At 42.6% G+C, this 22,775-nt stretch overlaps 1 protein-coding gene across 5 annotated transcripts in view; it reads left to right on the plus strand.

Annotated features, from left to right (window-relative positions):
- Positions 1-22,775, plus strand: part of lpp (LIM domain containing preferred translocation partner in lipoma) — a 492,132-nt gene that overhangs the window by 296,524 nt on the left and 172,833 nt on the right. For all 5 annotated transcript variants that reach the window (XM_060919812.1, XM_060919814.1, XM_060919813.1 and 2 more), the window contains one exon: positions 1,306-1,428. In XM_060919812.1, the coding sequence (XP_060775795.1) occupies positions 1,306-1,428 (123 nt within the window). The remainder of the gene's footprint in view (positions 1-1,305; positions 1,429-22,775) is intronic.

Genomic DNA, 22,775 nt, shown 5'->3' on the forward strand with positions numbered 1-22,775 from the left:
CTTTGAACTGTGGGGGAAACCGGAGCACCCGGAGGAAACCCACGCAGACATGGGGAGAACATGCAAACTCCACACAGAAAGAAAGGCCCCCCGTCGGCCACTAGGCTCGAACCCAGAACCTTCTTGCTGTGAGGCGACAGTGCGAACCACTACACCACCGTGCTCCTCAATTTGCTACTCTACTGTTCACTAGATTAGCACGTTTGATAGACGTTACGTTACATTAATGGCATTTAGCAGACGCTTTTATCCAGAGTGGCATACAGCATACCCAGAGAAGCCCGGGGAGCAGTTGGGAATTAGGTGCCTTGCTCAAGGGCACTTTAGCCATTCCGGCTGGTCCAGGGAATTGAGCCAGTGACCTTTTGGTCCCAAATCTGCTTCTCTATCCATTAGGCCATGGCTTCATTATGTTAGACAGAGCAGTCTTGATGTAATGTTTGTTTTGGTGTCTCAAGCACAAACTTTTGCCAGTGTCATGGTAACCATATGGCATCGTTTCTGAAACTCTCTATTTTTCCGTGTCCACGTTGCAACGCAAACCTGCTGTTTTCAAATTTATGCATTTTTCGAAAAGTATCATTTTCGGTAGTGGTGAACACTGATTTAGTGTGGACATACAGTAGCCTTTGTTAATTTATTTAATTAGCTTCTCTACTTTTTGTTGAATAGAATGTTTTTGTCATTGCAGAGCAGTACAACAAAACTTAAGGTGCAGTACCTGATGGTGCTGGAAGTATAAAAAGTATATAAATACAAGTATAAAATTACAAATTTTTTTTTTTTAATAAATAAAGTATACATCCATGCATCATTGTTGCATATACTGTATTGTATTCTATTACATGACATTTATGGCACAGGGTGAAAAGAGGCAGGGTTGTTGTTTTTTTTTAAGAAACAAAAAGACATTTTATATCTGTTCATTACCCCATCACTCTTTTTTCAACCTGTAAATGATTAAGATTTTTTTTTTTGCATTGTTATTTTTTGTACTGTAGCTTAGCACATGTCTGAGTTAAAGTAAGCCACTCTCACCTTTAGCTTTCTCATAATGGATCTTAATCTTTCTTTAAAATTACACCCAGCGGAAACATAATGTCGATCCATCCAACTTGAATCGCATAATTATCACATGAGTCTATGTGCTGGAAAAAAAAAAAGTCTCTATCTGAATTTTTTTCGTAGTGGAATATTCTTGTCATATTCTCCGAGTCTACTTACAGGTCACACTGATGCACTTTCCCACATGTCCAATTATGGTTCTGTTTAACCATTTTAACATGCGCTGTGTATGTGTTATAGATCAAAGGGCCGGAGAAGACCCTGGAGGAGAGACGCTCCAGCCTGGATGCTGAGATCGACTCTTTGACCAGTATTCTGGCCGATCTGGAGAGCAGCTCACCATATAAGAGTCGCACGCCACAGGTAGCACTTGTACCCGAAGCATCATTTTAAATGAAGCAGAATGCAATCCCTGCGGTGCTACAAACACTAGTCCTGAAGCCATCAGTTAAACTATGAATGGTACAGTCTATGAAGAAGGCTAAGTACCCGGCAATAATAGAAACAATAATAACACACAAGCAGCGATCATCAGTCACCTTAAAACCTGACAGCACTGCAAAAGAGAGCAAACATAGATATCAGAGAAAGAGAAATGAGGGGGTTTCCACACTTAGAATCACTCGAGTCTTTAGGCCAGGGCCTTTCTTTGTCTCGTATCTTCATATCCACCCACTCCTGTAGCTTTCTTTTGCACATCATTACTCTGAGTCACATCTGTTTTGAATGTGATGCAGGAGAATAAATGCATACGTTTCTGTCCATTCATCTTTAAACATTTTATTTCCGTTTCTGACCTCTCTAGCTCTCTCTCGTCTGATGAACGTCCTTCAGCGAAAAAATTGAAATTTAAATGCATGTGATTTAGATAAACCGCAAGAGGATCCAGCGCAAAGGTTCATGTTTAAAAAAAAAAAAACTTGACTCACTGAACTATGGCCAGTCCCACCCCCCAAATATATACTGATCAGCTCAATTAAAGTGTTCAGTTTGTCCCAGTGAAATACTTTGCTGTGTCTGCATCTGGACCACAGTCTGCCAGTTGATACCTACAATAGATGCTTCTTGAAGGTTGGCTCACCCCAGGTTTAAGAGAACTACAGCTAAATGGAGGCTGGATTTGGACTTTGGACCCCGTGGCTATAGTGGTTGGGTTGGAAGATAGGTCTTGATGATGAGTGCCTCCATGCAGTTGGGTCAATGTCTGTCACGACCTTGTAGCTGGCATCTGAGAGTGAAATACTGGGAAGCAATGGACAAAAGAAATGGACATACTATATTCTTAGAATGCATTAGGATTAGTTTCTTAGCTTCTTAAAGGGTTTCAAATTGTTGCCCTCTTGAAAAAGGGTATAGGGTTTCGATGTATAATTTCTCCAAGGGGACAAACCAAAGAACCTGTATATGTGGCTTTAAGTAAGGAAAGAAGTAAATTTTATTTATTAAACACAGTGTACTACAAGCTGCTATAGATGAGGGTATGGAGTCACAGTGTATTTTCCATGTAGACAATAAAAAGTCCCTCCCACTCAGTGCCAGGACTCAGGGGCGCAGATACGTTTTTTGAACTGGGGGGGGGGACAAAGCTGCCAGCAAACCAACCCCACCCCCAGAAAGGCATCTCTACTCCGTACAATTTTACTTTCACTACGACATTACTTTGAACAGACTATCAAAAAATTGCAAGGTGATATGATAAAGTAAGGCACAGTTTACTTACAGTCGTTGTTTTTTGAAAAAACGATGCAATCGTTTTCTGCCTTTTCGGTTTGGCACCCTTCATCATGCCGTGTTGGGGTCCTGAACTAGGAGCTGTCCCCGATATGCCTGTCAAACTTGTTGTGGGTAACCATAGCAACCAAGCTCGAGCTCGCACCCTGTGCAGTCTGCGCAGCTCAACCAACCGAATATCAGTCTTTGTTTTGTTTTATGTGAGTTGTTGCAACTATGTATGTACTGCTGTGCACCTCAATAAACCGAATGGTAATTAGTCTTTTGATTTTTCTGTGAGGTTTGCCTTATGCAAAGAAAGACAGCATAGACGTTTTTTCCTCCCTATAAGTGGGGGGGACCAAACGAGGTGAATTTAAATCTGGGTGGGACGAATCCCACCCATCCCACCCTCTATCTGCGCCCGTGCCAGGACTTGGTCTTCCCAGGAAGTCTCCTGTCCCAGTACTAATCAGGCACTTGAGGCATATTGGGCGGCACTGAGCTCTGTTTCAGTAGTCCTCGGCCTCTCGCCTATTACTGTACATAGCTAGGGTTACGGTGGGGGACCAGTCCTCTGGTAACTGCAAGAGTTTGACTCCCTACTTGCATCTGTATTGTGGTGTGCCTTGCCAGATGGCAGTAGGTACCATTTTCATGATGGTCTTTGGTATGACCCAACCATAAGTAGAACTTGTGATCTCCTTATCAAGAAGCAGACACACTAACCACTAGGCCAACTCGCGGTATGCAGACAGTAAAACTAGCATGTAAACATATTATTTGGGTCTTAAGTTCTTTTTTGGCCCATTATCAAATCTTTTGTGTAGACAAGTGACCACCAACTCAGTCAGTCAGCAAATCCACCAATCAACTAATCGATCCACTGTGAAATTCAATCAGGTTAGGAATCTACAGATATAAAGCCACTCAAATTTTGTAAGTGTATCATTCATTTCTCATTTTTGGAAAGTGTTATGAGTCTAAAATTATAATGACCCATATCATTTAATAGATGTTAAATGAAGTTTAGAGACTGCTCAAGTTGAAGCCTAGGGCACTTTGCTAAATAGTTTGACACAATGAATGTAGGCCATTGCATTTAGAGTCAACGCTGCTGCATTTGGAACAACTGACTCCCACCTGTTAGATTGATGAGACTGACCAAGGAAGTAAGCTTTCTCTGAACTGATTTGCAGGGTTTTTTTTCTTAAGCATAAAAGCAGTTCTTATTTGTGTGTCTCCAGGTCTTTTTAATTAACTGTTCTCTAGAGGCCTCAAAATAAAACCAGGCATAGCTACTGATCAGTAACGAGTGTTTGGTCTGCACATGCAGCCCTCAAGTTTTACAAAAGTTTGTGTTCTACATGCAACTATTTTATCAAAACGGTTGTCTAATTTCACACTATAGTAAACATTACTGTTGGCTCTGAATTCACGAGCAGGAACTATTTTTTAAATCAGCTATGAAATTGTGAGGCAGGTTGAGCAAATTATATTTCCCAAACAAGAATCAGTACAAAGGCTGTATGCGCCGATTCTGAGCTTGATTAACATGTTCTCCCCGTCTTTATATAGGGTACCTTCAACCATTCAAAAACATGCCATTATGTGGACTTTTGACTCTGTGACTGGTGTAATGTTATGTTCTTACCTTATGACTTGCCTTGGACGTGAGGATTGCATCATTTTCAACCTTTGAATGTTTGAGTGACAAGTGAGGGGGGGAAACCCTGGACGCACCCATCTTTGTTAGCAATAAGCTAGCCTGCTAGCTGTAATAAGTAATGTATATTGTCCTCAAAAGAGGGAAGAGTAAAGTCTAGGTTCTAGATTTAGGAAGATATGTCTGTGTCGATTGATCCAAAGTTAGTATATGAGGCATAACTCATTTAAAGGTGAGAAGTGCTACTTTGTTTACTGTTGATGCTGGAAGCGCCATGTTGATTTGATGTCATTAGATACTCTAAGTTGATGGGGTGTTGTCTTTATTTCATAATCAGAGGTGAGAAATTCCAAGTCACGAGTTTTAGTCGAATGCAGCACAAGTGTATGTACAGTTAGGTCCATATATATTTGGACACTGACACAAATTTTGTTTTTTTACCTGTTTACTGAAACCTATTTAAGTTATAGTTATATAATGGACATGGACATAAAGTCCAGACTTTCAGCTTTCATTTGAGGGTATCCACATTAAAACTGGATGAAGGGTTTAGCAGTTTCAGCTCCTTAACATGTGCCACCCTGTTTTTAAAGGGACCAAAAGTAATTGGACAATTGACTCCAAGGCTATTTCATGGGCAGGTGTGGGAAATTCCTTCGTTATGTCATTCTCAATTAAGCAGGTTAAAGGCCTGGAGTTGATTTGAGGTGTGGTGCTTGCATTTGGAAGATTTTGCTGTGAAGAAAACATGCGGTCAAAGGAGCTCTCCATGCAGGTGAAACAAGCCATCCTTAAGCTGCGAAAACAGAAAAAACCCATCCGAGAAATTGCTACAATATTAGGAGTGACAAAGTCTACAGTTTGGTATATCCTGAGAAAGAAAGAAAGCACTGGTGAACTCATCAATGCAAAAAGACCTGGACGCCCACAGAAGACAACAGTGGTGGATGATTGCAGAATAATTTCCATGGTGAAGAGAAACCCCTTCACAACAGCCAACCAAGTGAACAACACTCTCCAGGAGGTAGGCGTATCAATATCCAAATCTACCATAAAGAGAAGACTGCATGAAAGTAAATACAGAGGGTTCACTGCACGGTGCAAGCCACTCATAAGCCTCAAGAATAAAAAAGCTAGATTGGACTTTGCTAAAAAACATCTAAAAAAGCCAGCACAGTTCTGGAAGAACATTCTTTGGACAGATGAAACCAAGATCAACCTCTACCAGAATGATGGAAAGAAAAAAGTATGGTGAAGGTGTGGTACAGCTCATGATCCAAAGCATACCACATCATCTGTAAAACACAGCGGAGGCAGTGTGATGGCTTGGGCATGCATGGCTGCCAGTGGCACTGGGTCACTAGTGTTTTTATTGATGATGTGACACAGGACAGAAGCAGCCGGATGAATTCTGGGGTATTCAGAGACGTACTGCGTGCACAAATCCAGCCAAACTGATTGGTCGGCGTTTCATAATACAGATGGACAATGACCCAAAACATAAAGCCAAAGCAACCCAGGAGTTTATTAAAGCAAAGAAGTGGAATATTCTTGAATGGCCAAGTCAGTCACCTGATCTCAACCCAATTGAGCATGCATTTCACTTGTTAAAGACTAAACTTCAGACAGAAAGGCACACAAACAGACAGCAACTGAAAACCGGTGCAGTAAAGGCCTGGCAGAGCATTAAAAAGGAGGAAACACAGCGTCTGGTGATGTCGATGAGTTCAAGACTTCAGGCGGTCATTGCCAACAAAGGGTTTTCAACCAAGTATAAGAAATGAACATTTTATTTACAATTATTTAATTTGTCCAATTACTTTTGAGCCCCTGAAATGAAAGAATTGTGTTTAAAAAAATGCTTTAGTTCCACACATTTTTATGCAATCATTTCGTTCAACCCACTGAATTAAAGCTGAAAGTCTGAACTTCAACTGCATCTGAATTGTTTTGTTCAAAATTCATTGTGGTAATGTACAGAACCAAAATTAGAAAAATGTTGTCTCTGTCCAAATATTTATGGGCCTAACTGTATGTGTGTGTCAAGTCAATTTATTTGTATAGCGCTTTCAATAACAGACAGTGTTGCAAAGCAGCTTTACAGAAAAATAAAGATTTAAAACATATGAACTAATTTTAGCCCTGGTAAATTTGTCTCTAATGAGCAAGCCTGAGGTGACGATGGCAAGGAACAACTCCCTCAGATGATATGAGGAAGAAACCTTGAGAAGAACCAAGCTCAAAAGGCAACCCATCGTCATTTTCGTGATAGCAGATCTCTCTTTGGCATATCGCTGCAGTGACCTGGATGCTTTGATGGCTTTTTCTTCCAGCAATCAAAGTTTTTAGGGAACAATTACAGTAATGGTTTCCCGTTGCCTTCTACTGGATTATTATAGAGTTTTTCTCCTCTCAACCATTCATACAGTACACATTCAGACCTATGGGCAATTTAGAGTAGCCGGTTAACACCTAAGTATATGTCTTTTGGATGGTGGGGGAAACCAGAGCGCCCGGAAGAAACCTGTGGCGACACGGGAGAGAACATGCAAACTCCACACAAAGGCCCTGTTGCCCATGAGGTTTGAACCTGGAACCTTCTTGCTGTGAGGCAACAGTGCACCACTGCACTACTGTGCCACCTGATAAGATAGCATGATTTATAAATAACTTGCTTCTGTAATTGTGTTCTATATAGTCACTACCTGGAGCTTGTTTATGCACCTATTGAAACATCCAGACAGTAAGACATGAGTTTTAAATAAAAGACTGGAGTCAATGATCACCCCGAGGTCTTTTACTGCTGCACGTGAAGGAGCAGAAAGGCCATCCAGAGTTACTGTGTAATCAGAAAACCTACATCTAGCTGCATGTGGCCCTAGTACAAGTACTTTTGTTTTGTCAGAGTAAAGTAGAAGGAAGTTAATAATCATCCAGCATCTACTGTACTTTACACATTCCTCACTTTTATTAAGGTGGTGTCTCTCATTTGGCTTTGCTGAAACATACAACTGTGTGTCATCAGTATAACAGTGGGAGCTAATACCATGCTTATGAATAATATTACCCAGAGGTAGCATTCATATACCCGTATATAAAGAAAAAAGCAGTGGGCCTAAGACAGAACATTTGTAGAACACCAAACTTTACCTTAATATGCAAAGGAAAGTCACGATTTACATCAACAAACTGATGATAATTAGTTAAATAAGACCTGCCAGGACTGGGCCGTTCCCTTAACTCCCACAACATTTTCTAGTCTATCAAGGAGAATAGTATGATCAGTGGGGTCAAAGGCTGCACTATGGTCAACAGGGTGCATCAGTTGCCCTCACTTTCATAAAATCTGATGCATTTTTGTTTGGATGTTCCTTTTCACCAATAAAGACATCCTGTAAAATTTTTTGACCATATTCAAAAGTCTAATGGTGGCACCATGAGGTTAATTTTTTGCCAAAAAACACTTATTTTATGTTTTCGCGTAAGGTTTGAATCACAATGTTGGACTCCATTTATTGATTTCTTGTGACCCAGAGATCATGTTAAGAACCTTTGCAAGGGATTGAGAAGCATTAATGTGATTCGTAATACATTTGCATTGTTTAAAAGTAGTGGAAGAATGATTCAATGAACAGCTAAAACTCAAACTGTGCTTGATAATATATTTAGAATATGTACTAAAAATGTGTATCTAAGATATTTGGTATACTCTATAAGGTGCCATAATGTTTCATGAAAAGTGATCGAATTTTGTCATAAAATAGCAGCTTTTTCCATAACTTTGAGCTCCTGGTGCCACCATTCAACTTTTGAATTTTGTCAAAATATTTCACCCAGTGTGTTTTCTTACCAAAAGGAACATAAAAACAAAAATGCATCATGATCGGAGGAACTTTTCATTTTTAGGGGACAACTGATGCACCCTAATGGTCAAGCAATACAAGCAAGGAGACACAACCCTGATTAGAGGCTAGTTGTAGGTCATTTACTACTTTAACCAGAGCTGTCTCTGTGCTATGATGAGGTCTGAATCCTGACTGATGCATTTCATGGACGTTATTCCTCTGTAGATATGAGCATAACTGCTTTGCCACAGCTTTTTCAAGGATCTTGGAAATAAAGGGTTGGTTTGATATTGGCCTGTAGTCTGACACCTGGGTCGAGGCCAGGTTTTTTATTTAATCAAGGGTTTAATCAAGTTGAAGATTTTGATGTGGAAATTGATGAAGTTAGATCAGTTTTTCTAAAGGGAGTAAAACATTCTAATTGCTGATCTGATAGTTAGATTGTTATCTAAAGGGTTACTTAAACTGTGTGGCTTGAATTAATAGTTTTAATGTTTTGTCTGATATTTTCAATTTTGCCATTGAAAAAATTCATGAAGTCATTGCTACTACATATTGTAGGTGTGCATATGTTCCTGATGAGGGCAATTAACTCTGTCTTAGGGGTTCACATATTGTTTCTACTATAATAAAAAATACAGCCATTTTAAAAATGAAATAAAAGATGTGCAGAGGTAGTTAGAAAATGATCACATTAATTATTTTTATTTATTTTTAATTTTTTTGTTGTCATTATTATTACACCCATTATCTATACCGTTTATATGTCAGGGTCGCAGGTGAGCCAGATCCAGTCCCATATGACTTTGGGCAAGAGGTGGGGTTCACCCTGGGCAGGTCGCCAATCTGTCACAGGGCTAACACAGAGATGAACAACCACATTCACACCTATGGGTAATTTAGAGTAGCCGGTTGACCTAACCCTCAGGTCATTGGACTGTGGGAGGAAACCAGAGCACCTGGAGGAAATGCACGCAGGCACTGAGAGAACATACAGACTCCACACAGAAAGGCTCGACCTCAGAACCTTCGTGCTGTGAGGTGACCGTGCTAACCCCTGAACCACCAGTTGCCCTTATTTTAGTTTTTTTTATTATAAGGAATTCATTTATAACCCCACCATACAAAAGCACATCTTTATAGGTAAGACAACAGAACTATTTTAAAAAGGCAAGTAAATTGTTTCTAAATAAAATATTACGTAAATATCGAGGATTTGTAAAAAAAAAAAAAAAATCCTGATGCGGCACATTAATGAAGAGACAGCTATGGTACTGTAGGTAGAATTTGAAAACTGATGCATACATTTACAGTTCAGAATTGTACTAGTCATAGTTTCAGGCTCAGCCATACTCGGTCCTGATGATTTTTCTCAGGAAAAATATTTTTCTGTTTCACTTTACCCTGTTTAATAGTCTCTGAGGGTTCTCTCATTTGGGCGGGTTTGCAAAAGCACCAGGGAAAGAGCCGAAAGTTTCATTGCTCACTGCTGAGGTAAGTGATCAAGAAAATATTCTTCAGGCCACAAGCACAGCAAAAATGAAGTGCTGTAGTAAAATGTGCATTTTAGTAAATTTGGCTAAGTAGTTCCCTGCACTGCTGTGTCACATCTGGCCTGTTTGAGAAGCAAGCTGTCATAACTCAAGGCAAAGATTCAGTAGTTACAGGACACCTCAAAGCATGGTCTCTCACATAAACACTCTTTTACACACACACACACACACACACACACACACACACACACACACACACACACACACACACACACACACGGAGAGAGCTGTGCTGATTAGAGATAATTACATTACACTGACTTGAATTTAATTCATCCACCCACTTTATCTTTATTGTATAATAATTTTTTTCTCATTCTCTCATTTCCTGTGTCATTTGCTCACAATTCCCCCCCCCCCCCTTCAATATCAACCAGTGATTTTTTTTTTTTAAAGACCAAGTTGCAAATTGAACCAAGAATAATGTACAAGTGAGTCAAGACATTTCTATTATTCAGTGTTTCATGTCTTGAGAAGTTTTATTTCATTGGAATAATCTGGATCCAATCCACAAACTTTATAACCTTTATTAGGCACACCACATATTTATATTTTAAAGTTAATATTATCACTGTGGGGCGGCACGGTGGTGTAGTGGTTAGCGCTGTTGCCTCAGAGCAAGAAGGCCCGGGTTCGAGCCCCGTGGCCGGCGAGGGCCTTTCTGTGTGGAGTTTGCATGTTCTCCCCGTGTCCGCGTGGGTTTCCTCCGGGTGCTCCGGTTTCCCCCACAGTCCAAAGACATGCAGGTTAGGTTAACTGGTGACTCTAAATTGACCGTAGGTGTGAATGTGAGTGTGAATGGTTGTCTGTGTCTATGTGTCAGCCCTGTGATGACCTGGCGACTTGTCCAGGGTGTACCCCGCCTTTCACCCGTAGTCAGCTGGGATAGGCTCCAGCTTGCCTGCGACCCTGTAGAACAGGATAAAGCGGCTAGAGATAATGAGATGAGATGAGATATATATCAGGCCTAGAAATTCATTTTTTGACCAGCCAGCCGGACTAGTTACCTTCCAAAGTAACTAGCCAAACAGAAAATCAACTAGCCAAAATTTGTTCATGTATGAATTTTACTTCTGTCAAAAATAACAAAAGAGAGTCGTTACCATTGTTCATGACTAATGTGCGTTTATTTCAAGACCCGAGTATTTTGATACTGTTGTTAAATACATAAATGAGAACAACACAGAGCACCATAATATAATATCAACAGATAATAATATATTGGAAAACTTGGCAACTTGGTGTACGAGTATTGAAAACAAATATATTTACTATCATGACTATAGCACCCAAAATATGTCCAACATGCTTTCTGTATTTAACCATTTATGAGAGAGAAAGCATTAGGAGCTTCATATTGACTAGGAATCAACTTGAAAAAAATTAATTATTCCATAAAAATCGTATCGCAGCCAAGGCCTACCCTGCTCCCACGTTTGCTTATAAGTCCTTTGTCGTTTCTCCTTCTCGTACGCTTTATCGGCGGCCTTTTTCTCCTCTTCAGACCGAGGTCGCTTTGTCCCCGTCTCTGGCGGTTTCTTTCAGAAAATTCCACATCGCAACGTAGCTTTGGCAGATGTAGATGTAAACAACAACAAAAACACGTGTTTAAATGGGCGATAATGTGGCCACATCTATTGAATTTGATAACGTGATTACCGCGATATTCAGCGAGATGCTTTATATGCATGCACAGTAGTGAAAAAACCGACAGCCTGACTCGTACACGATATGATTCGGAATTCTTCAGTATTTTCCGTCCTGCCGATAAACACATCGATTAACACAGACACGGCACGCGCTTAATATGTGGCGGCTTTAGTTGACGGTGTGTCTGAATCTTTGCTTCATATATATTTTTTATTTTCAACTAGCCAGCCGGGCTGGCTAGTGACAGGAATTACCCGCCAAATGACAAATTAAGGGCGGCACGGTGGTGTAGTGGTTAGCGCTGTCGCCTCACAGCAAGAAGGTCCTGGGTTCGAGCCCCGTGGCCGGCGAGGGCCTTTCTGTGCGGAGTTTGCATGTTCTCCCCGTGTCTGCGTGGGTTTCCTCCGGGTGCTCCGGTTTCCCCCACAGTCCAAAGACATGCAGGTTAGGTTAACTGGTGACTCTAAATTGAGCGTAGGTGTGAATGTGAGTGTGAATGGTTGTCTGTGTCTATGTGTCAGCCCTGTGATGACCTGGCGACTTGTCCAGGGTGTACCCCGCCTTTCGCCCGTAGTCAGCTGGGATAGGCTCCAGCTTGCCTGCGACCCTGTAGAAGGATAAAGCGGCTAGAGATAATGAGATGAGATGACAAATTAAGTCGCCTCGGGCGACCGGACCGCCGTGAATTTCGAGCCGTGTGTGCATATATTGGTATAAACATAATTTAGATTAGAGCTGTGGTCAAATTCCTGCAGAAGTCTGGATCTTAGAAATCCATTACAACCTCCAGTAATAATTCACTTTAACAAATTCACACACTCCCTGTATCACACTCCTGAGTCTTGGACACGCCTGTCAGTGTTTCACTTCACACACATCAACAGTGTTAATTACAATGGTTGAAAATGTATTTGTAATTTGTGCTAAGATTTTCACATAAAAAACAACCTCTGGATAGAGTATACAGTATAATATAATCGCATTGTACACCCAATGGACTGCACTCTTTTTGATTTCTAGCCAGTTTTGTAGTCGAGTCACTAAACCTCGAGTCCAAGTCCAGTCTCGAGTCCCCAGTGTTGAAGTTCGAGTCAAGTCCAAGTCATTAAAAAAAAAATTCAAGTCTGAGAACAAGACTCCAACCGCACCATTTGACGGTGGCTGTTTTAGCGCCATTTACATTAGTTTGTTCCTGAACATGACGTATGAACAGGTGAATGTGCATTCTCTTTGTCAGGGAGTGTGAAGTATTCAGTCAGAGATGGTTGGGAGACGGATATGAGTGCAGAAAGTGTGTTTATTAGTACAAATGAAGACGGTAAACAATCCAGAACGGCAGGCAAAATCGTAAAACGGTGAAACAGGCAGTAGGTCGAGCGAGGCACAAACAGGCCTCAATCAGAATCAAAGACAAGAAACAGGAAATCAGGGAACCAAACAAAGAAATAAGGCTCAGTAATGTGTCAGCAACGCAACTCAATACTTCGCAAAGTAAGTGTGTTTTTACAGTTTTTATACGGGCCCGCTGATTGCGCCTTAATCCTGTGCAGGTGCGAATCATTTACAGACTGGAGCGCGCCCAAGAGTCTATCTGATGCACGCGCCAAGGTGCACAGGTGTGACACTCTTGCACAAAATTAGTACAAAAATTAATGTAGATATAAATATCTTGTGCTAAATTATTATGGCATGTTACAAAAAATCAAGAAAAAAAATCTGAGTCCTCGTCTCCAGTTTAGGAGTCTGAATGCAGTTAATGCACGAGTCCGAGTCATCAATGCTCAAGTCCAAGTTGAATCACAAGTCCTTAAAATTAGGGCACGAGTCGGACTTAAGTCCGAGTCCTGGACTCTAGTACTACAAGCCTGTTTCTAGCCACAAGGAAAAAAAATCTTACAAGTGTGTGTGTGTGTGTGTGTGTGTGTGTGTGTTTTTTTTAAATCCACTCCTGCTTGACATATTTTACCCAAAAATGTCAGAGTGAGATGGTCATCTGAAGTGACAGTAGAGACATGTGTCTGCTTTTCGGTACAAATCCCCCCCTTACATCTCGCTTGTCACTGTTTTTCCTGACATTTAGTCTTACTGCACTCATTTTTTTTTCTTTTTCACGTGTATATGGTTTTGCTCTGCATTCCAGCATTCCTGCTGTGGTGTGCGCGCGCACACAATATTTTATTCAGTATATCTTTATATTCATACACATTTGTACTTGCATCACTTGTACAGTATGTAACTGGGAGAATATGCTGGAAGTGGGGTCGGTGCCTGTGGGCCGCCATTTGATGATTTCTATCTCTTCGTGTTTAGTAGATCATCTCACCTGGAGTCCAAGCACCACTTCAAATTCCGTTCATTTAGGGCTGGGCAATGTGACTATAGTGATATTGTGATCCGTTATGTCACAATACAGTTTTGTGATGCAGCGTGGCTATCATAATATATTTGTGTGTGTGTCTGTGGGTTTTTTTTTATTATTATTATTTTGAATTTCAAATTATCACTTTTAAAGGATCAAAGCAGTTTAATTTGCTAATCCCAGTACCAGTCAAAAGTTTGGACACACTTTCTAATTCAATGATTTTCTTTATTCTTATTAATTAAAAATTACTTCATGTCTTAAAGTAATGATGGTTGTCGTCTCTCTTTACGGAGTTGAGCGGTTCTTGACGTAATCTGGATTACTACAGTTGTGGAATAGGGCTATTTACTTTATTTTTGTTGTTTATTATTTACAATTGCATTAAGAAGGCAAGAAATTGTACTAATTAACTTTTGACGAGGCACCTGTTAACTGAAAAGCAGTCCATGTGACTACCTCATGAAGCTGGTTAAGATAATGACAATAGTGTGCAAAGTGTCATCAAGGTGGCTACTTTGAAGAATCTAAAATATGAAACATATTTGACACTTTTTATTGACCACATAATTTTATATATGTTCCAGATGTTAATTCATAGTTTTGATGTCTTCAGTGTTTTTCTACAATGTAGAAAATCATCAGAATACAGAAAAGCCTATGAAGGAGTAGGGGTGTACAAATTTTTGACTGTGTGTGTTAGAAATACTTCTGAGAATTGTGATTTTTTTTTGTTGTTGTTGTTTTGCCCATTCCTCACTCTGTTGAAGAGTCGCTAATCCTCAGATGCCATGCTGAGATGTATTTAATAGGCTGCTTCATGACACTATACAGCGTGTTGTGGAAATCAGACTCTCCGCAAAAAAGCGTTATCCAAGTTACTGTCTGTCCAAATTTTCCACATTCTCTCTCTCTCTCTCTCAGCTTCTCCAGTTTCTTCCCATCTCCCAGAAACAAGCCGATGAGTTTAGTTGTGAATCTAACTTGCCCCAGGTTGTGAGTGAGTGTGTGTTAGTGTGTAGACCAATAGCTGCAGTATTCCTTCCATGAATCCAGCATTCCCAGGATAAGCTCTAGATCCACTTTACTGAAGATGAATGGGGGGAAAAAACCCTGTATCATTAATGTGTCCTCTGTTATCCGTCTATTAGAGACATGATAAAGGGACTAACTCAGTCAATAACACGAGTGCTCTGCTTCTTCACTACTTTAATCTCTCACAGGCACAGGAGCTGCAGCTTTGACTGAACACTCGTATAATTGGTCCAGATTAGTGCTTTCTGTTTCTCTCTATCTCTCTCTCCATCCCTCTTTACCTTTCTCTCTGTCCCTGCCTCTGCCTTACTCTGTCCCTACCTCTGCCAAACTCTCTCTCTCTGCCTTACTCTGTCCATTGCCTCTGCCAAACTCTGTCTCTCTCTGCCTTACTCTGTCCCTGCCTCTGCCAAACTCTGTCTCTCTCTGCCTTACTCCGTCCCTGCCTCTGCCAAACTCTGTCTCTCTCTGCCTTACTCCGTCCCTGCCTCTGCCAAACTCTGTCTCTCTCTGCCTTACTCTGTCCCTGCCTCTGCCAAACTCTGTCTCTCTCTGCCTTACTCCGTCCTTGCCTCTGCCAAACTCTGTCTCTCTCTGCCTTACTCTGTCCCTGCCTCTGCCAAACTCTGTCTCTCTCTGCCTTACTCCGTCCCTGCCTCTGCCAAACTCTGTCTCTCTCTGCCTTACTCCATCCCTGCCTCTGCCAAACTCTGTCTCTCTCTGCCTTACTCTGTCCCTGCCTCTGCCAAACTCTGTCTCTCTCTGCCTTACTCCGTCCCTGCCTCTGCCAAACTCTGTCTCTCTCTGCCTTACTCCGTCCCTGCCTCTGCCAAACTCTGTCTCTCTCTGCCTTACTCTGTCCCTGCCTCTGCCAAACTCTGTCTCTCTCTGCCTTACTCCGTCCCTGCCTCTGCCAAACTCTGTCTCTCTCTGCCTTACTCCGTCCCTGCCTCTGCCAAACTCTGTCTCTCTCTGCCTTACTCTGTCCCTGCCTCTGCCAAACTCTGTCTCTCTCTGCCTTACTCCGTCCCTGCCTCTGCCAAACTCTGTCTCTCTCTGCCTTACTCCGTCCCTGCCTCTGCCAAACTCTGTCTCTCTCTGCCTTACTCCGTCCCTGCCTCTGCCAAACTCTGTCTCTCTCTGCCTTACTCTGTCCCTGCCTCTGCCAAACTCTGTCTCTCTCTGCCTTACTCCGTCCCTGCCTCTGCCAAACTCTGTCTCTCTCTGCCTTACTCCGTCCCTGCCTCTGCCAAACTCTGTCTCTCTCTGCCTTACTCTGTCCCTGCCTCTGCCAAACTCTGTCTCTCTCTGCCTTACTCCGTCCCTGCCTCTGCCAAACTCTGTCTCTCTCTGCCTTACTCCGTCCCTGCCTCTGCCAAACTCTGTCTCTCTCTGCCTTACTCCGTCCCTGCCTCTGCCAAACTCTGTCTCTCTCTGCCTTACTCCGTCCATGCCTCTGCCAAACTCTGTCTCTCTCTGCCTTACTCTGTCCATTGCCTCTGCCAAACTCTGTCTCTCTCTGCCTTACTCTGTCCCTGCCTCTGCCAAACTCTGTCTCTCTCTGCCTTACTCTGTCCCTGCCTCTGCCAAACTCTGTCTCTCTCTGCCTTACTCCGTCCCTGCCTCTGCCAAACTCTGTCTCTCTCTGCCTTACTCCGTCCCTGCCTCTGCCAAACTCTGTCTCTCTCTGCCTTACTCTGTCCCTGCCTCTGCCAAACTCTGTCTCTCTCTGCCTTACTCTGTCCCTGCCTCTGCCAAACTCTGTCTCTCTCTGCCTTACTCTGTCCATCCATCCATCCATCCATCCATCCATCCATCCATCCATCTATCTATCTATCTATCTATCTATCTATCTATCTATCTATCTATCTATCTATCTATCTATCTATCTATCTATCTATCTATCTATCTATCTATCTATCTATCTATCTATCTATCTATCCCTTACTCTGTCCCTGCCTCTCTCTCTTACTCTGTCCCTGCCTCTCTCTCTTACTCTGTCCCTGCCTCTCTCTCTCTCTCTGCCTTACTCTGTCCCTGCCTCTGCCAAACTCTCTCTGCCTTACTCTCTGTCCCTGCTTCTGTCTCTCTCTCTGCCTTACTCTCTGTCCCTGCTTCTGCCTCTCTCTCTGCCTTACTCTCTGTCCCTGCTTCTGCCTTACTCTCTGTCCCTGCTTCTGCCTCTCTCTCTGCCTTACTCTCTGTCCCTGCTTCTGCCTCTCTCTCTCTGCCTTACTCTCTGTCCCTGCTTCTGCCTCTCTCTCTCTGCCTTACTCTCTGTCCCTGCTTCTGCCTCTCTCTCTCTGCCTTACTCTCTGTCCCTGCTTCTGCCTCTCTCTCTGCCTTACTCTCTGTCCCTGCTTCTGCCTCTCTCTCTGCCTTACTCTCTGTCCCTGCTTCTGCCTCTCTCTCTCTGCCTTACTCTCTGTCCCTGCTTCTGCCTCTCTCTCTCTCTCTCTGCCTTACTCTCTGTCCCTGCTTCTGCCTCTCTCTCTGCCTTACTCTCTGTCCCTGCTTCTGCCTCTCTCTCTGCCTTACTCTCTGTCCCTGCTTCTGCCTTACTCTCTGTCCCTGCTTCTGCCTCTCTCTCTGCCTTACTCTCTGTCCCTGCTTCTGCCTCTCTCTCTCTGCCTTACTCTCTGTCCCTGCTTCTGCCTCTCTCTCTCTGCCTTACTCTCTGTCCCTGCTTCTGCCTCTCTCTCTCTGCCTTACTCTCTGTCCCTGCTTCTGCCTCTCTCTCTGCCTTACTCTCTGTCCCTGCTTCTGCCTCTCTCTCTCTGCCTTACTCTCTGTCCCTGCTTCTGCCTCTCTCTCTCTGCCTTACTCTCTGTCCCTGCTTCTGCCTCTCTCTCTCTCTCTCTCTCTGCCTTACTCTCTGTCCCTGCTTCTGCCTCTCTCTCTGCCTTACTCTCTGTCCCTGCTTCTGCCTCTCTCTCTCTCGCTCTTGCCTTACTCTCTGTCCCTGCTTCTGCCTCTCTCTCTCTCGCTCTGCCTTACTCTCTGTCCCTGCTTCTGCCTCTCTCTCTCTGCCTTACTCTCTGTCCCTGCTTCTGCCTCTCTCTCTCTCTCTCTCTGCCTTACTCTCTGTCCCTGCTTCTGCCTCTCTCTCTCTCTGCCTTACTCTCTGTCCCTGCCTTACTCTCTGTCCCTGCCTCTGTCGAACTCTGTGTGTGTGTGTGTTTCTCTCTAACTTTCTAAGTGCTTGAAATCTTCCATAAATCTTAAATTAATGTCTTCTAAAAATGTAGCCATATCATCGATTATATGCTTTACTTTGTTATTCGACACACTTTATTAAATCCATTTAGTATTAGTCCTAGATTTTGTGAAGTGTGCACTGTACAAGTCTTTTACTATCGAAACAATCATGTATTAGAACGAGCACATTAATATCAACCTTGTTCACGTTTCAGCAGGAAATACTTTCCGAACCATGCTACTATACAGAACTAATGCACGCTTTCTGACCAATCAGATTTGATCATTCAGCCGTGCTGTGGTATAGACATCATTATCCTAATTCTGGGAGAATTCTGAGAGAACATATAATGCATTGTATTTCTTGAAGAAAAAAAAAAAACAACAGCAGCAAAAAGCCTCATCTGACTTTAGAGAAATTGTTGTGCAAGATTTGTTTGTCCAAATTGCGTCATCTTTTGCAAAGCTTGTTTTGTGTGAAAGCGAGATGAAGTGCCATTGCTCGGTTACATGTTATTGTGTGGTGATTGGTGGCTGTTTGTTGTTGTTGTTGACATTAGCAAGCCAGTCAATGTCAAGGATGATGCGTAGCTTTTAGTTTCAGATCACTCAGAGGCGCTGTCCTTGAAAAGAGCTGCAACTGCTTATTTGTACATGCAAATTATGGCACGTCTGAAACGGCACAATCAAAACGGCAGCTCTTAAAAGGAATGAAAATTAAACTCTTCGAGTTTTGTTGATGTTTTCACTGGGTTTAAAGTGGAAGGCTTAAGAGTACTGGAGCACATCTTGTATTTTCCAGCTCCTCTTGATTCAGACTAAACCACAGTGGTCTGTATGATCTCATTGCGTCATGCATTGTAAGAGATTCTGAAGGTCACTGCGCTCGTGGACTTTTCCTAGTTCCTGCAAGTCAGTTTTAGTTCCTGAATACTAACCGTAGATACATTCGTCTAGTCAAGTTCTACACAGGTGACCGAGGGTACACTACTAAAACCACTTCTCCAGCACCTCGAGGTGTCCCCCCATAAATATGCATTGATGTTGAACTTGTATTGAAAAAAAAAACCATGAACGAATATTTATCTCAGCAACCTTTACTTACATTTACGTGTCCATGAATAGTCCTTTTAGGTGCTGACACTTTGAGCGAAAGTTAATTTGACTCACGACTAATCTCGTAATTTTAAATCTCATTACTGAATTAAGTAAGATTTCGAGTGTAATTTTGCTGGACTTTTTCCATCCCTGCACGTACTTGAGTCACATGAAATTTGTCTCTTGTGAGCGTCAGATGTGACGACCATAACTCTCTTCTCCTGATGGTGTTCACTCTCTGGCGCTCTCATATGAAATGGTAGAAACCACTGTAAAATTTTATTTGTATGCGGGGAAAAAACAAAACCACGTCTTCAGTCGGTAGAAACTAAAGTTGTGAGAGCAGATGTTTACCGAGACGAAGGGCAGCGCACGCTGTAGGATAGACCCAATGAATTCTCTGAAGTCAGTCATTTGGATTTGTCACTTTGTACCTCAGTTTGATAGAGAGAACAGAGATTATTCAATTCTATGTCTCTGTTGTAGACTTCAATTTAAAAAAAAAATCCTTTGTTACATTTTACACAAGGGCGGCACGGTGGTGTAGTGGTTAGCGCTGTCGCCTCACAGCAAGAAGGTCTGGGTTCGAGCCCTGTGGCCAGCGAGGGCCTTTCTGTGCGGAGTTTGCATGTTCTCCCCGTGTCCGCGTGGGTTTCCTCCGGGTGCTCCGGTTTCCCCCACAGTCCAAAGACATGCAGGTTAGGTTAACTGGTGACTCTAAATTGACCGTAGGTGTGAATGTGAGTGTGAATGGTTGTCTGTGTCTATGTGTCAGCCCTGTGATGACCTGGCGACTTGTCCAGGGTGTACCCCGCCTTTCGCCCGTAGTCAGCTGGGATAGGCTCCAGCTTGCCTGTGACCCTGTAGAAGGATAAAGCGGCTAGAGATAATGAGATGAGATGAGACATTTTACACATGGCAGGTCTCATTACAACATTTAAACTGTACATCATTCAAGAAAAACACAGCATATCTGATCATTTTTGCTGTATCTGTTTTGACCTCCGCTGACTTTCTTGGAGGAGGTTGTGGTTTCGCCTCCTGTTTGTTCCCAACGTAACTCAAAAAGTAGTGAACAGATTTTGAGGAAAGGTGAGACTTTTATTTTCAGAAGGTTAATAACCAGCTCACGCTACTGTTACAGTGGGCCTTCAGTCTATCCAGGCTTGGGACTGGCACTAAGTATGCGCCATCTTGTACAACACTAGCGGTTGGGAATTTTGCCTAACCTGCATGTCTTTGGACTGTGGGGGAAACCGGAGCACCTGAAGGAAACCCACGCAGACACGGGGAGAACATGCAAACTCCACACAGAAAGGCCCTCGTCGGCCACTGGGCTCGAACCCAGGACCTTCTTGCTGTGAGACGACAGTGCTAACCACTACACCACCGTGCCGCCAAGGAACAATTGATTAGATTTTGATGGAAATTCAGATATGTATGCGGATCCAGGATATTCTAATATGTGGCTTGGCAGAGGGACACGCTCTACCGAGTGGCCTTCTAGTTGAAATATGTTTCCATTTTATTTTTAGACATCATTTTAGTGTTGAGCACCAGTCTGGTGACCTGATGTACAAATTATATCATAAAGTCAAGTTTATTTGTATAACAACAGACGTCTTCGCAAAGCAGCTTTACAGAAAGCTAAAGACTTTAAATATGAGCTAATTTTATCCCTAATCTATCCCCGATGAGCAAGCCTGTGGTGACGACGGCAAGGAAAAATTCCCTCAGATGACATGAGGAAGAAACCTCAAGAGGAACCAGACTCAAAAGGGAACCCATCCTCATTTGGGTGATAACAGACAACGTGATTTATAAATAACTGTCTTCTATAAGTGTCACAAAGTAGAACTGTGAAACCAGGAAATTCATTATAGCTTTAACATGAAGTCTGTTTTGTTGAAGTTATAAAGTGTTCATGACGGCTGCAGTCCTAGAGTTAGCAAGTTAACTGTAGTCCTCAGGCATAAAAGCATTATTGTAAGTGTCCAGAGCGTCTTCCAAGTGCGAATATCATCAGCTATCTACTGTAGGTCTCTCTGTAATATCTGTACAGCTAAGGGGGGAAAAATGGTGACCATTATTAAAAGTGGTCTCTTATTGTTTCCTCGAGCTGCGTATGTATGGGATACAGGTTAATTTTCAGCAGAGACGCATCTGTACTCATTATACACTTGTTTGGTGAGAACTAACGAGGAGAATAAATGAGTCCCACTGTGCACAAGCTAAGGACAGTACCTTCAAAAGTCACAACCTCTCATTATATAGTGGTGTTCCAGTGGAAGTGTTGTTTTTACACATGAAAATAATCCGGTTTTACTTCCGATAACAAGTGCTTTTCTGATATTAATACAGTTATTACAAAATGTATAGTGGAAGGAGGTAAATATACTCATAATGATATGGGGGGAAAAAAAAGACAGACAATAATAGCAGGTCAGTCCTGAGCTAATCTCAACTCATAACAAACTGCCTCAATTACAGTCAGCAACACTAGGTTGAGATTGGAAATGAGACCGTTGTGACCTCTCTTAAGAGCGTGAACATTTTAATTTAAGCTATTCATTGAGGCTTGAATGCAATGCTTATGTGTATAATTAAGTGTGCCGATACAGCGCTGTGGCAAAGAGGGCTAAGATGACATTGTACTATTAATAAGAGCTTTCCTAGTGCGGTGTTAAGATGCCTAATATAAATAAAAGATCTGCTTTGACGTCCACGCAGGATGATACCGAGGAGCTCTTCCTGTCTATTTACTATTATTTTATTCACGTTCACTGGATATGAGCAATCATGCACTCTGGTTGGCCTACAACTAGGCTATCAGCTCATATACCATGAATAGAGAAAAACAAAATGGGGGCTTTATCATCAAGTATTTAAAAGAAACAGAAATATCTAAAAGAATATAGGGCTTGTTTGTTTTTTCCCCCAAAACCACAAAAAAAACCCTAAAGAAGAAGAAGAAAATGGTGGCACACGTTGCTGAGCCAACCGAAGAGGAAATAAAAACTCCACTCAAAACCAAAACCCCCCAAAAATACAAAAAAAGCAACAAAATATGGAATGAAAGTATTTGATGGGTAGAACATATCTCATTTCTCATCTCATTATCTGTAGCCGCTTTATCCTGTTCTACAGGGTCGCAGGCAAGCTGGAGCCTATCCCAGCTGACTACGGGTGAAAGGCAGGGTACACCCTGGACAAGTCGCCAGGTCATCACAGGGCTGACACATAGGCCAAGTTTACATTAGACCGTATCTGTCTCGTTTTCTTCGCGGATGCGCTGTCCGTTCACATTAAAACGCCGGGAAACGGGAATCCGCCAGAGCCCACGTATTCAATCCAGTTCGTGTCTGGTCCGGTGCTGTGTAAACATTGAGGATACGCGGATACGCTGTGCTGAGCTCTAGCTGACGTCGTCATTGGACAACGTCACTGTGACATCCACCTTCCTGATTCGCTGGCGTTGGGATCACACACACAGCGGTTCAGTCCCGAATCACTGCTCGTGCGCTTCACTCGCGCGCTCTGTGAGCTGCGCAGGGCCGGAGTGCGCACCCTCCAGAGGGCACTCGCTGTTCAGGGCG

Source organism: Neoarius graeffei, chromosome 4 (assembly GCF_027579695.1).
Source record: "Neoarius graeffei isolate fNeoGra1 chromosome 4, fNeoGra1.pri, whole genome shotgun sequence".
NCBI lineage: Eukaryota > Metazoa > Chordata > Actinopteri > Siluriformes > Ariidae > Neoarius > Neoarius graeffei.